At 40.7% G+C, this 12,263-nt stretch overlaps 1 protein-coding gene across 6 annotated transcripts in view; it reads left to right on the forward strand.

The window, feature by feature from the left end:
* LOC139749197 (DNA oxidative demethylase ALKBH2-like) overlaps window positions 1-12,263 on the forward strand; it is a 620,232-nt gene that overhangs the window by 592,292 nt on the left and 15,677 nt on the right. For 5 of the 6 annotated variants that reach the window (XM_071662873.1, XM_071662872.1, XM_071662875.1 and 2 more), the window contains one exon: window positions 2,864-3,264. In XM_071662873.1, coding sequence (XP_071518974.1) covers window positions 2,887-3,264 — 378 coding nt within the window. In that variant the 5' untranslated portion in view covers window positions 2,864-2,886. Of the gene's footprint in view, window positions 1-2,664; window positions 2,684-2,863; window positions 3,265-12,263 lie in introns of those variants that run through there. The other variant, XM_071662877.1, reaches the window with a different exon arrangement.

Genomic DNA, 12,263 nt, shown 5'->3' on the forward strand with positions numbered 1-12,263 from the left:
ACTGCGTTCTTCATGTCATTTTTTTTTTCTTTCTCTTTATTACAACGACCTCTGGTTGCGGTTTTCGTTGCCATCTCCGGCCACCACCACCAAGAACGAAACACAAAGTGTAGACAGTAAGTAGTTCAAATCACCACCACCACCACCACATGCGTTATGACTTAGCTAATACTCCACCCTCCCTAGCTAGCTGTCATCATTACCATCACTTCCACCTCCCAATATAAGCCCAGATAACCCTCATTGGTATTACCTTCACACTTAACCCCACCACCACAGTCATCTCCCTCAACTTTCAACATCAGTTGGAAGACATGCCAACTCCACTTGCTACCGTCTGTGGCCTAGCTACCACCAAAGCCATTTTTTTTTTTCCCCCGTCATCACCACAACCACAACTATTTTGAACACCATCACACTATCATCACCATCATTGCTGTTGTGACCATATACTTACTTACCCTTCCATTACCATCACTGCTCTAGCGCCTTGACAGCACCGAAGACCATAAACTCAGTGGGGTTTGGCAAGCACCATTGTCTTTACAGTTATCACCAACACCAACGAAATAGCCTCACAGAACACTATAGAATCTCTCGCCGCCGTTATTACTATGATCTTTCATCCGCTATTTACTCTACTGTCCATCAAGGACAGGACAAGCTGATTAAGTTGTTAAGTTGTTGCATAAGACAGTGAGAATTGGACGTCCCAAACATTTCCCTAGACATGGCGAATGGCGCACAACACCTCAAAGAAGGTGAAGCATTTTAAGAATCCCATTTCGCTCTGGCCAGTAGCGCCAACACATGCCTTTGCTGAAGTCGTAGCGAAAAATGGCTCTACCTTTTTAGAACAGGGTGAGGTTTCCAATTACTTAATCTAGATCACATTTTGAAGTTTTTGCCGGGGATTTATTCTGTCTATAATTACTTTGAGGAAGAATTTCTATGAAAGTCTCGGTGTTACCCAATACCTTTCTAGGGGCTCCTGCAGTGCAACTTCCAGTAGCAGGGAAATGCAGACTCCTTTGAAGAGAAAGGTTTTTTTGGACGAGAGTATACTTCGAGTGATATAGCTTCGTCGAGGTAACTTTTCAGAAGGAGTGTGTATATTATTGGGGTACTCTGTATGTTAATAGAAGTCTACGACATACGTTAAAATATTCTTATTGAAAGAACCATATGCTCTTGGTACAAGTGGCAAAGTCTAGACATGTTTGTCCTTGAAAAGGGCGTTGCTCAAGGAGATATGCTGGGCCCGACTATGTCTTCTGTTGATGACCAATGATATTCATTCGTTAGTACAATTCCCAGGGAGCATCATCCTCTCGCCAAGTGTGTGTGTGTGTGTGTGTGCGATCTTGCAACATGGCATTCATACATAACAACCACCTGTGATCCACCGAGCGATTAGGCTTTGCTCTGAGGATATAAGTTTACCTATTGAAACTATTGTATTTTTCATATATGACTCTGATACACCTAAAAAAATGTTTTGGCAGTCCCGTTAATACACGTTTCATGGTCATGTTGCATTAACAGGGGTCACATATTGGGACAATGTCCTCTCCATTTAGTGACCCTGGGTCGACACAGTATGACTGATCTTCAGTCGACAAAGAATTGTCTCAAAATGGCAATTCCTTTTGAAACAAGAACGTCTTACTTCAGCATCTTCCTTTATCCTCCAGTTTGTCATTCCTCTTGGGCTTCCAAGTCCCTTTTAACTGGCCCATTTACATCTAGATTAATTATTCACGCTGCCTACAAAAGCATTGCTTGGTGTAATTAACGTGTATAAATTGTCAGGTGTAATTGCTTTAGCTTCGGCATCTGGTATTTCACAAGCTGCTAATACCAACATGGCCAAGATACGAGCAGAATTTTATACTCCTACTTTGAGTGGATTTTTTTCTATCCAGTCTTGGACTTTCGATGCATTTTAGCACCGTGTGATATGTAAAATATACTCTCTGGAAGGTGAAGTACATTGTAAACCACTTTTTTGATGAAATACTCATCTAATTGCAGGCTAAGTATATAATACTCCAGAAAATATGGAAGATGCTATTATTAGTTTTGCTAAAAGAAATCCTGCCTCATTAACCACACCAAACCCCACACCTTCATCTCATTTTGAGCCATTTGTAAATAGCTTTGTATGTTCGCATGAATAGTATCACACTCAAGAAATTCACATTTTTGTTATAACAAAATGTTCTTTTGATTATTTTCGTGGAGCCCCCGCCAAAATTTGATCTCGGGAAAACTCTCCAGGCAGGGAACCAATGCAAAACTAATTTGAACTGTATGTATGTCCAAACCACTCTCATTAATGGCATTTTTATTTCTTACATTAAAAGACGTAAAGAAATTGAATGTTGATGAAATGCCTCATTCGTCTCAGCAGCAAAATTAGATTTGTAAGAATATCGGTAGTGTCCAAGAGTAACTGGTTTATAAACATCATTTTCCCCTGTTAAAGCCCTACTGTCTCGAATTTGTTCATCATTGATTGACATTTTCAGCCTTTTGTGTTGTAAAATTTAATCAACCACTGATTTTTTGTTGTCATACACATTTGCCGATAGCTGTGTTAACGAGGGTACGCCAGGATCAAACGACCAAATGGCCTCGTTAACTCCCACCCGCTCTATAGCAATCTTGAATAGTTAATAAGGTATTATTATTATTATTATTATTATTATTATTATTATTATTATTATTATCATTATTATTATTGCTGTTGTACATTTCAGTAGTATGAGATCACATTTAAAGCAGTATCTTTGGTTAATATTGTATACTTCAATGTGTATGCAATTCAAACTAAAGCTTTTTGTACATTTTATTTCCTTAGAGTAAAGGTTGAAGTAGCCAGCCATGGACCAGTTTGTGATTAGAAGTAAGAGGAAGAGGCCAGCAGACGGTGGCACCTCACACATGCCGTCTGAGGCAGGTAAACTACCCCTTGACCCGGTCGGGGTGAGCATCGTCCCTAACAATCCAGCAGAGATGAACATGTCAGGTTCCCCCTATCTCTACAAGGGTCTGGACTTGACCTTCCCTACTGTCAAAGCTTCCAGTTTGAGGTGGAGGAAGATCTGTCGTGATAATCTGGACCTGGACTACACGCTGTTGTTACCACGGGAGGTGGCTGATGACCTGGTGCGGGTGTTTGAGGAAGAGGTGGACTACTTCACGGGAGACTTGGCCAAAATTCAGATCTTCGGGCGATGGCACGACATTCCCAGGAAGCAGGTATGAGGAAGGTCTTGCACAGACCACACAGCCTTGTCTTTTAATCTCTTTTTAAGTATGTCTTGAGATTTTTCAAGTGGCCCTTTTACATAATTCATTACTGTGCTTGGGTTTTAACCAGCTAATTACTTTTGTGCTTGAAGGCCACTTGCTTTCATGAGGGAAGCTTACAAAGTGGTGAAGGTTGTGTTGGATTGAAAAACATTCACTGTAGACTTTGGTTGAAAGCAGTTTAAAAGCAGGAATCTTTCCATTCCCTCCCATACAGTGAACAGGTCTTTGAGATATGTAGAGATACAGTAACCAGAGGACAACATGGAATCAAGGAAAAATGTGTCAAAAAAAGATGTAAAGAAATAATTTTGTAGTATGAATGTGGTGGATGAATGGAACATAATAACTGAAAACATGGTAAATTTACATACATGGATTTAAGAAGTTGTATGATAGTAGAAAATGTTCAAGAGGTGGACCCCATGATTGTAATTCCTACACAGTAAGGCCTTCCAGAGACTCATAAAGAAGGATGCCCCTCAGGCCTATTCGAGTGAAGGATCTGTGTATGTCAAGACCATATGGTTTGCCAAACATTTATAGGCAGGATGTCACTTTACTGTGGATTTCTGTGTAAAGATGATTAACTTGGAATTACCTACGTGATAGTTTGTCACCTCTGATATTAATGCCTCATTCACTGAAGCCCCAGTTTATGAAACCTTTCACTTTTTTAAAACTGTCCCTCCGTAAGCTTAATTTTTTCCCTTAACAACCAAGAAATTTATTAGGTTTGTTAAACTTTGTGGGACAGATAGTTTTAAGGCAAACAGAAGATATAACAGACAAGGTTCTGGGATGGCCATAGGGAATCTGTTAATATGAGTGTTGTTTGTTGGTTTTAATAGCAACCTTTGAGGAAGGTCGTTAGTCCTGCAACCTCTTTTGCTGTTATATATTCTTGTTTGAAATACCTACTTGTTAATTTATGAAATAGTTATTGACTAAATCTAGATAATACATAGATGGTTGAAGAAGGAATATTGAATAAAGAGACCAACAGTTTTCCTAACAAGATAACAAAGCATTGTTGCAAATGTTACATAAAACATGAATTGAATTCTATATTTATAGCAGATCACATCACCCATCAGGTCCGTCTCTTTGAGGAAAGAAATCACCTTGATTGATTAAGTCTGAGTTGGAATCATCTAACAGACATTTTGTCAAAAGATTCCTTTGTTGATACAAAATTATGATACAGTAGTTTTTTTCTTGTATGTGTTGTATTTGGGGCATCTAGTAAATTTATGTTGTATAGTTAGGATTGTGGTGCAGTCTGTACAAAATGGGGTAAAAAACTTGATGTTGTAAGGCAGAAGGTGGGTCAAATATGTTGTGTTCATTAACGCAGTAGGAGGTCAGTTAGTCACCCATTTCTGGTTTGAAATTATTTTGTAATCCCAGGTTGGTCCACTATCTTTGCCACAGAAGATATGATTTTTCCAGGAAATATAAGACCACAGTCAACTTAGCAAATTTGTTTGCTTTTTCATTATCGTAAATGTTACAATGACCAGGCATCCAGATCAAGATAATGGACTTATGGCATTAATGCAGTTTATTGATATTGTAGCCTTGTATCTCATTTGCATATGGTGAACCTGAATCTATAGCCTTAATTGTAGATATAGAGTTTGACAAGATAGCAAATTTTTCATATCTAGAGTTAAAGTAGTAATCAGTAGCAAACTATTCTGCACAGGCAGGCGGGACATGAGGGAATGATCAGTCATCCAAACACTTGCACCCACACATTCTTTCATCTTGGAGTCATCAGTGTAGACATGAGCATAATCAGAATATCTCATCTAATTTCCTAGGTCACGGGTAGACCTCCACCCCAGCAGATTACAGATGAAGGGGAGGCAGCCAGTGTTGATATGAATGTTAATTCCTTCTTAAGCACCTATCTTTTTTCATCACCAGTTGATCAGCTTTCCGTGTATCTACACCTATGCCTACTTGTACACATAGAAAGTGAAGTCTGATGGCCAAGGGTGCAGTATCCCTAATAACTAGGAGGTTATGGGTGGTGCTGCCAGTATTATGATCCTGCCCTGCACCTCTCCCAAGGAATGACTCATACTAAAAAGATGAGCTCCAAGCAGGGTGGCTCATGTTCTTTTTCCTTGTTATTGCAACACTGTACACAAAACTAAGGCACTCTTGAATTGAAGGAAAAGTGCATTGACTTGCACTTCCATTCTAATGATTTTCATGCATTCTGCAGCTCCAAGACACATTCTTAGGCATTTGTTCTCAGTTACATCCAGCCTTCTCGAGGGTTAGTCATTTGCCAAAGCATATGTCTGTGAACCATAACCTGATTTTGACTTCATCAGGAATTTGGTGAACATTAATAAGGATTTCCTGTTATCATCCCTCTGGCTATTAGTTGAATGATTTAGGATATTTAGTTTTATGAAACTGCAACCTGGAAAGTTCTGGATTTTCAAGACATATGGTTATCTTATTATTTGCAAATTTGGGATTTATAATTTTTAGGTTGAAATTGCACTGATTCCCTTTGCAGGTGAAAACTTAAAACCCCATTGTAAGATCCAATGTTAGGGGGAATAAAGGACATCTTGAATCCTACCAACCAAACCCTGCATTTTTTGATGATTGCCGTGCAACACAGCCATAAGCAAACAATTGGTATTTAAGGTTTTTGGGGACTGATGCCAGACAGAAAATCATTGAACATGATCGTAAAAAGTTAGGCTTGGCACAGTTTGTTGTAGCATTCCATTTTTCGTGCACAAAAGTGCCAGATATAACATTTTAGGAAGTAAATTTGATAGCAAAAGTTGTGTCGGTTCAAAAATTTGGATAGTAATTGGCAAATTGCCTCTTAAACCTAGAGCATGCAATTTCATTGAGAGCCCAGTTTGTCAAGTCATGTCATAGGCTTTTTCACTATCAAGAAACACTGCAATTAAATTTTTTTATATTGATGATATATTATTATTTATTATACTTTGTCACTGTCTCCCGCATTAGCAAGGTAGTGCAAAGAAACAGACAAGAGAATGGCCCAACCCACCCCCATACACATGTATATACGTACATGTCCACACATGCACATAGACATACCTATACATTTCAATGTATACATGTATATACATACACAGACTTTTTCTTTTCTTTTAAACTATTCGCCATTTCCCGCGTTAGCGAGGTAGCGTTAAGAACAGAGGACTGGGCCTTTTTTTAGAATATCCTCACCTGGCCCCCTCTGTTCCTTCTTTTGGAAAAAAAAAAAATGAATGAACTTCATGAAAGATAGACAAAGGGAGAGAGAAAGAGAAGAAAGACACAGGGAGCATGAGGTCACTGATCGTGGGCACTTTGGCATGTGGCATATATTGGCCTATGTATGGTTAACAGCAATATTTCACTTCTGTAGTCTGTTCATTTATGTTCTTGACTTTCATGAGATATGTTTATAAATTTTTGTATGGTTATTGGCTTTTTTTATGATTATGATTACCTAAGTGTATGGTATCGGAGGGAACTGTACACTTATGGGACCATATCTTAAATTTTTTCCATTGTATAACGTTTTAAACTTTTGTGTACAGTCACCATTCACTGTTTCAACTCATTTGTTTGTACCTACTCTTGCTTATGTGTGTGTGTGTATGTAGTTGTTTTGAATGTAGTGACTAATTTGTCTTGTAATATACAGTGTGAGAATTATGTACTTGTGGGGCTGTATCTCTTAAAGCTTTATCTTACAAGTTTGAAACATTCACCTTTATCTTTTTCGTCTCCTACCTGTTTGTACTGAAGGGGATGCTGTTTTCCTCTGATGGGACTTCATGTTGTGAACCTTATAATCATACAACTTTTTAAGCTGATGTATTGTCCATAATCACTCTCATGACTGATTTTTTGAATCGTCTACATCTCTCAATACTCGGCAAAAATAGTACTGTACAGTCTTTCCGACAAGTTTCTTGCTCAGTTTCTTGTTATGGTATATAGTTGTTCTATCTTTGCATCTTTCGAAGAACTGTTCACTGATAACATCATCAAACTGGTTGTAATCAGGTTACCTCTTACTCTTCTTTCTTCCATGGTGGACAAATCCTAGGCTTTTCGCCTTTCCCATAACTCACATTTCTTAATTTGGTTACTATTTTTGTTGCTGTCCCCTATTATTTATCTATGCAGCTTTTATTGTGGTGAACAAAGTTTAAGAAAACATACACAGACATGTACATATATACACTATATTATATATTTTTTTTATTTATTTATTTTGCTTTGCCGCTGTCTTCTGGGTTTGCGAGGTAGCGCAAGCAAACAGACGAAAGAAATCGCCCAACCCACCCCCATACACATGTATATACATACACGTCCACACACGCAAATATACATACCTATACATCTCAATGTACACATATATACACACACACACAGACATATACATATATACACTTGTACATAATTCATACTGTCTGCCTTTATTTATTCCCATTGCCACCTCGCCAAACATGGAATAACATCCCCCTCCCCCCTCATGTGTGCGAGGTAGCGCTAGGAAAAGACAACAAAGGCCCCATTCGTTCACACTCAGTCTCTAGCTGTCATGTAATAATGCACCGAAACCACAGCTCCCTTTCCACATCCAGGCCCCACAGAACTTTCCATGGTTTACCCCAGACGCTTTACGTGCCCTGATTCATTCCATTGACAGCACGTCGACCCCGTTATACAACATCGATCCAATTCGCTCTATTCCTTGCCCGCCTTTCACCCTCATGCATGTTCAGGCCCCGATCACTCAAAATCTTTTTCACTCCATCTTTCCACCTCTAATTTGGTCTCCCACTTCTCCTCGTTCCCTCCACCTCCGACACATATATCCTCTTGGTCAATCTTTCCTCACTCATTCTCTCCATGTGCCCAAACCATTTCAAAACACCCTCTTCTGCTCTCTCAACCACGCTCTTTTTATTTCCACACATCTCTCTTACCCATACATTACTTACTCGATCAAACCACCTCACACCACATATTGTCCTCAAACATCTCATTTCCAGCACATCCACCCTCCTGCGCACAGCTCTATCCATAGCCCACGCCTCGCAACCATACAACATTGTTGGAACCACTATTTCTTCAAACATACCCATTTTTGCTTTCCGAGATAATGTTCTCTACTTCCACACATTCTTCAAGGCTCCCAGGATTTTCGCCCCCTCCCCCACCCTGTGATTCACTTCCGCTTCCATGGTTCCATCCGCTGCCAGATCTACTCCCAGATATCTAAAACACTTTACTTCCTCCAGTTTTTCTCCATTCAAACTTACCTCCCAATTGACTTGACCCTCAGCCCTACTGTACCTAATAACCTTGCTCTTATTCACATTTACTCTTAACTTTCTTCTTTCACACACTTTACCAAACTCAGTCACCAGCTTCTGCAGTTTCTCACATGAATCAGCCACCAGTGCTGTATCATCAGCGAACAACAACTGACTCACTTCCCAAGCTCTCTCATCCCCAACAGACTTCATACTTGCCCCTCTTTCCAAAACTCTTGCATTCACCTCCCTAACAACCCCATCCATATACAAATTAAACAACCATGGAGACATCACACACCCCTGCCGCAAACCTACATTCACTGAGAACCAATCGCTTTCCACTCTTCCTACACGTACACATACCTTACATCCTCGATAAAAACTTTTCACTGCTTCTAACAACTTGCCTCCCACACCATATATTCTTAATACCTTCCACAGAGCATCTCTATCAACTCTATCATATGCCTTCTCCAGGTCCATAAATGCTACATACAAATCCATTTGCTTTTCTAAGTATTTCTCACTTACATTCTTCAAAGCAAACACCTGATCCACACATCCTCTACCACTTCCGAAACCACACTGCTCTTCCCCAATCTGATGCTCTGTACATGCCTTCACCCTCTCAATCAATACCCTCCCATATAATTTACCAGGAATACTCAACAAACTTATACCTCTGTAATTTGAGAACTCACTCTTATCCCCTTTGCCTTTGTACAATGGCACTATGCAAGCATTCTGCCAATCCTCAGGCACCTCACCATGAATCATACATACATTAAATAACCTTACCAACCAGTCAACAATACAGTCACCCCCTTTTTTAATACATTCTACTGCAATACCATCCAAACCTGCTGCCTTGCCGGCTTTCATCTTCCGCAAAGCTTTTACTACCTCTTCTCTGCTTACCAAATCATTTTCCCTAACCCTCTCACTTTGCACACCACCTCGACCAAAACACCCTATATCTGCCACTCTGTCATCAAACACATTCAACAAACCTTCAAAATACTCACTCCATCTCCTTCTCACATCACCACTACTTTTTATCACCTCCCCATTATCCCCCATCACTGAAGTTCCCATTTGCTCCCTTGTCTTACACACTTTATTTACCTCCTTCCAGAACATCTTTTTATTCTCCCTAAAATTTAATGATACTTTCTCACCCCAACTCTCATTTGCCCTCTTTTTTACCTCTTGCACCTTTCTCTTGACCTCCTGCCTCTTTCTTTTATACATCTCCCACTCATTTGCATTTTTTCCCTGCAAAAATCGTCCAAATGCCTCTCTCTTCTCTTTCACTAATATTCTTACTTCTTCATCCCACCACTCACTACCCTTTCTAATCAACCCACTTCCCACGCTTCTCATGCCACAAGCATCTTTTGCGCAAGCCATCACTGCTTCCCTAAATACATCCCATTACTCCCCCACTCCCCTTACCTCTTTTGTTCTCACCTTTTTCCATTCTGCACTCAGTCTCTCATGGTACTTCCTCACACAAGTCTCCTTCCCAAGCTCACTTACTCTCACCACCCTCTTCACCCCAACATTCTCTCTTCTTTCTGAAAACCCATGCAAATCTTCACCTTCGCCTCCACAAGATAATGACCAGACATCCCTCCATTTGCACCTCTCAGCACATTAACATCCAAAAGTCTCTCTTTCGCGCGCCTGTCAATTAACACGTAATCCAATAACGCTCTCTGGCCATCTCTCCTACTTACATACGTATATTATATATATTATATATTATATTTTGCTTTGGTGTGGGAGGCAAGTTGTTAGAAGCAGTGAAAAGTTTTTATCGAGGATGTAAGGCATGTGTACGTGTAGGAAGAGAGGAAAGTGATTGGTTCTCAGTGAATGTAGGTTTGCGGCAGGGGTGTATGATGTCTCCATGGTTGTTCAATTTGTCTATGGATGGGGTTGTTAGGGAGGTGAATGCAAGACTTTTGGAAAGAGGGGCAAGTATGAAGTCTGTTGGGGATGAGAGAGCTTGGGAAGTGAGTCAGTTGTTGTTCGCTGATGATACAGCGCTGGTGGCTGATTCATGTGAGAAACTGCAGAAGCTGGTGACTGAGTTTGGTAAAGTGTGTGAAAGAAGAAAGTTAAGAGTAAATGTGAATAAGAGCAAGGTTATTAGGTACAGTAGGGTTGAGGGTCAAGTCAATTGGGAGGTAAGTTTGAATGGAGAAAAACTGGAGGAAGTAAAGTGTTTTAGATATCTGGGAGTGGATCTGGCAGCGGATGGAACCATGGAAGCGGAAGTGGATCATAGGGTGGGGGAGGGGGCGAAAATCCTGGGAGCCTTGAAGAATGTGTGGAAGTCGAGAACATTATCTCGGAAAGCAAAAATGGGTATGTTTGAAGGAATAGTGGTTCCAACAATGTTGTATGGTTGCGAGGCGTGGGCTATGGATAGAGTTGTGCACAGGAGGATGGATGTGCTGGAAATGAGATGTTTGAGGACAGTGTGTGGTGTGAGGTGGTTTGATCGAGTAAGTAACGTAAGGGTAAGAGAGATGTTTGGAAATAAAAAGAGCGTGGTTGAGAGAGCAGATGAGGGTGTTTTGAAATGGTTTGGGCACATAGAGAGAATGAGTGAGGAAAGATTGACCAAGAGGATATATGTGTCGGAGGTGGAGGGAACGAGGAGAAGAGGGAGACCAAATTGGAGGTGGAAAGATGGAGTGAAAAAGATTTTGTGTGATCGGGGCCTGAACATGCAGGAAGGTGAAAGGAGGGCAAGGAATAGAGTGAATTGGATCGATTTGGTATACTGGGGTTGACGTGCTGTCAGTGGATTGAATCAGGGCATGTGAAGCGTCTGGGGTAAACCATGGAAAGCTGTGTAGGTATGTATATTTGCGTGTGTGGACATATGTATATACATGTGTATGGGGGTGGGTTGGGCCATTTCTTTCGTCTGTTTCCTTGCACTACCTCGCAAACGCGGGAGACAGCGACAAAGCAAAAGAAAAGAAAAAAAAAAATGGCTTTGTCGCTGTCTCCCGCTGTTAGCGAGGTAGCGCAAGGAAACAGACGAAAGAATGGCCCAACCCACCCACATACACATGTATATAAATACACGTCCACACACGCAAATATACATACCTATACATCTCAATGTATACATATATATACACACACAGACATATACACATATGCCCATGTACATAATTCATACTGTCTGCCCTTATTTATTCCCATCGCCACCCCACCACACATGAAATAACAACCCCCTTCCCCCTCATGTGTGCGAGGTAGCGCTAGGAAAAGTCAATAAAGGCCACATTCGTTCACACTCAGTCTCTAGCTGTCATGTAATAATGCACCGAAACCACAGCTCCGTTTCCACATCCAGGCCCCACAGAACTTTCCATGGTTTACCCCAGACGCTTCACATGCCCTGGTTCAATCCATTGACAGCACGTCGACCCCGGTATACCACATCGTTCCAATTGACTCTATTCCTTGCACGCCTTTCACCCTCATGCATGTTCAGGCCCCGATCACTCAAAATCTTTTTCGCTCAATCCTTCCACCTCCAATTTGGTCGCCCACTTCTCCTTGTTCCCTCCACCTCTGACACATATATCCTCTTTGTCG

Source organism: Panulirus ornatus, chromosome 6 (genome assembly GCF_036320965.1).
Source record: "Panulirus ornatus isolate Po-2019 chromosome 6, ASM3632096v1, whole genome shotgun sequence".
Classification (NCBI taxonomy): Eukaryota; Metazoa; Arthropoda; class Malacostraca; order Decapoda; family Palinuridae; genus Panulirus; species Panulirus ornatus.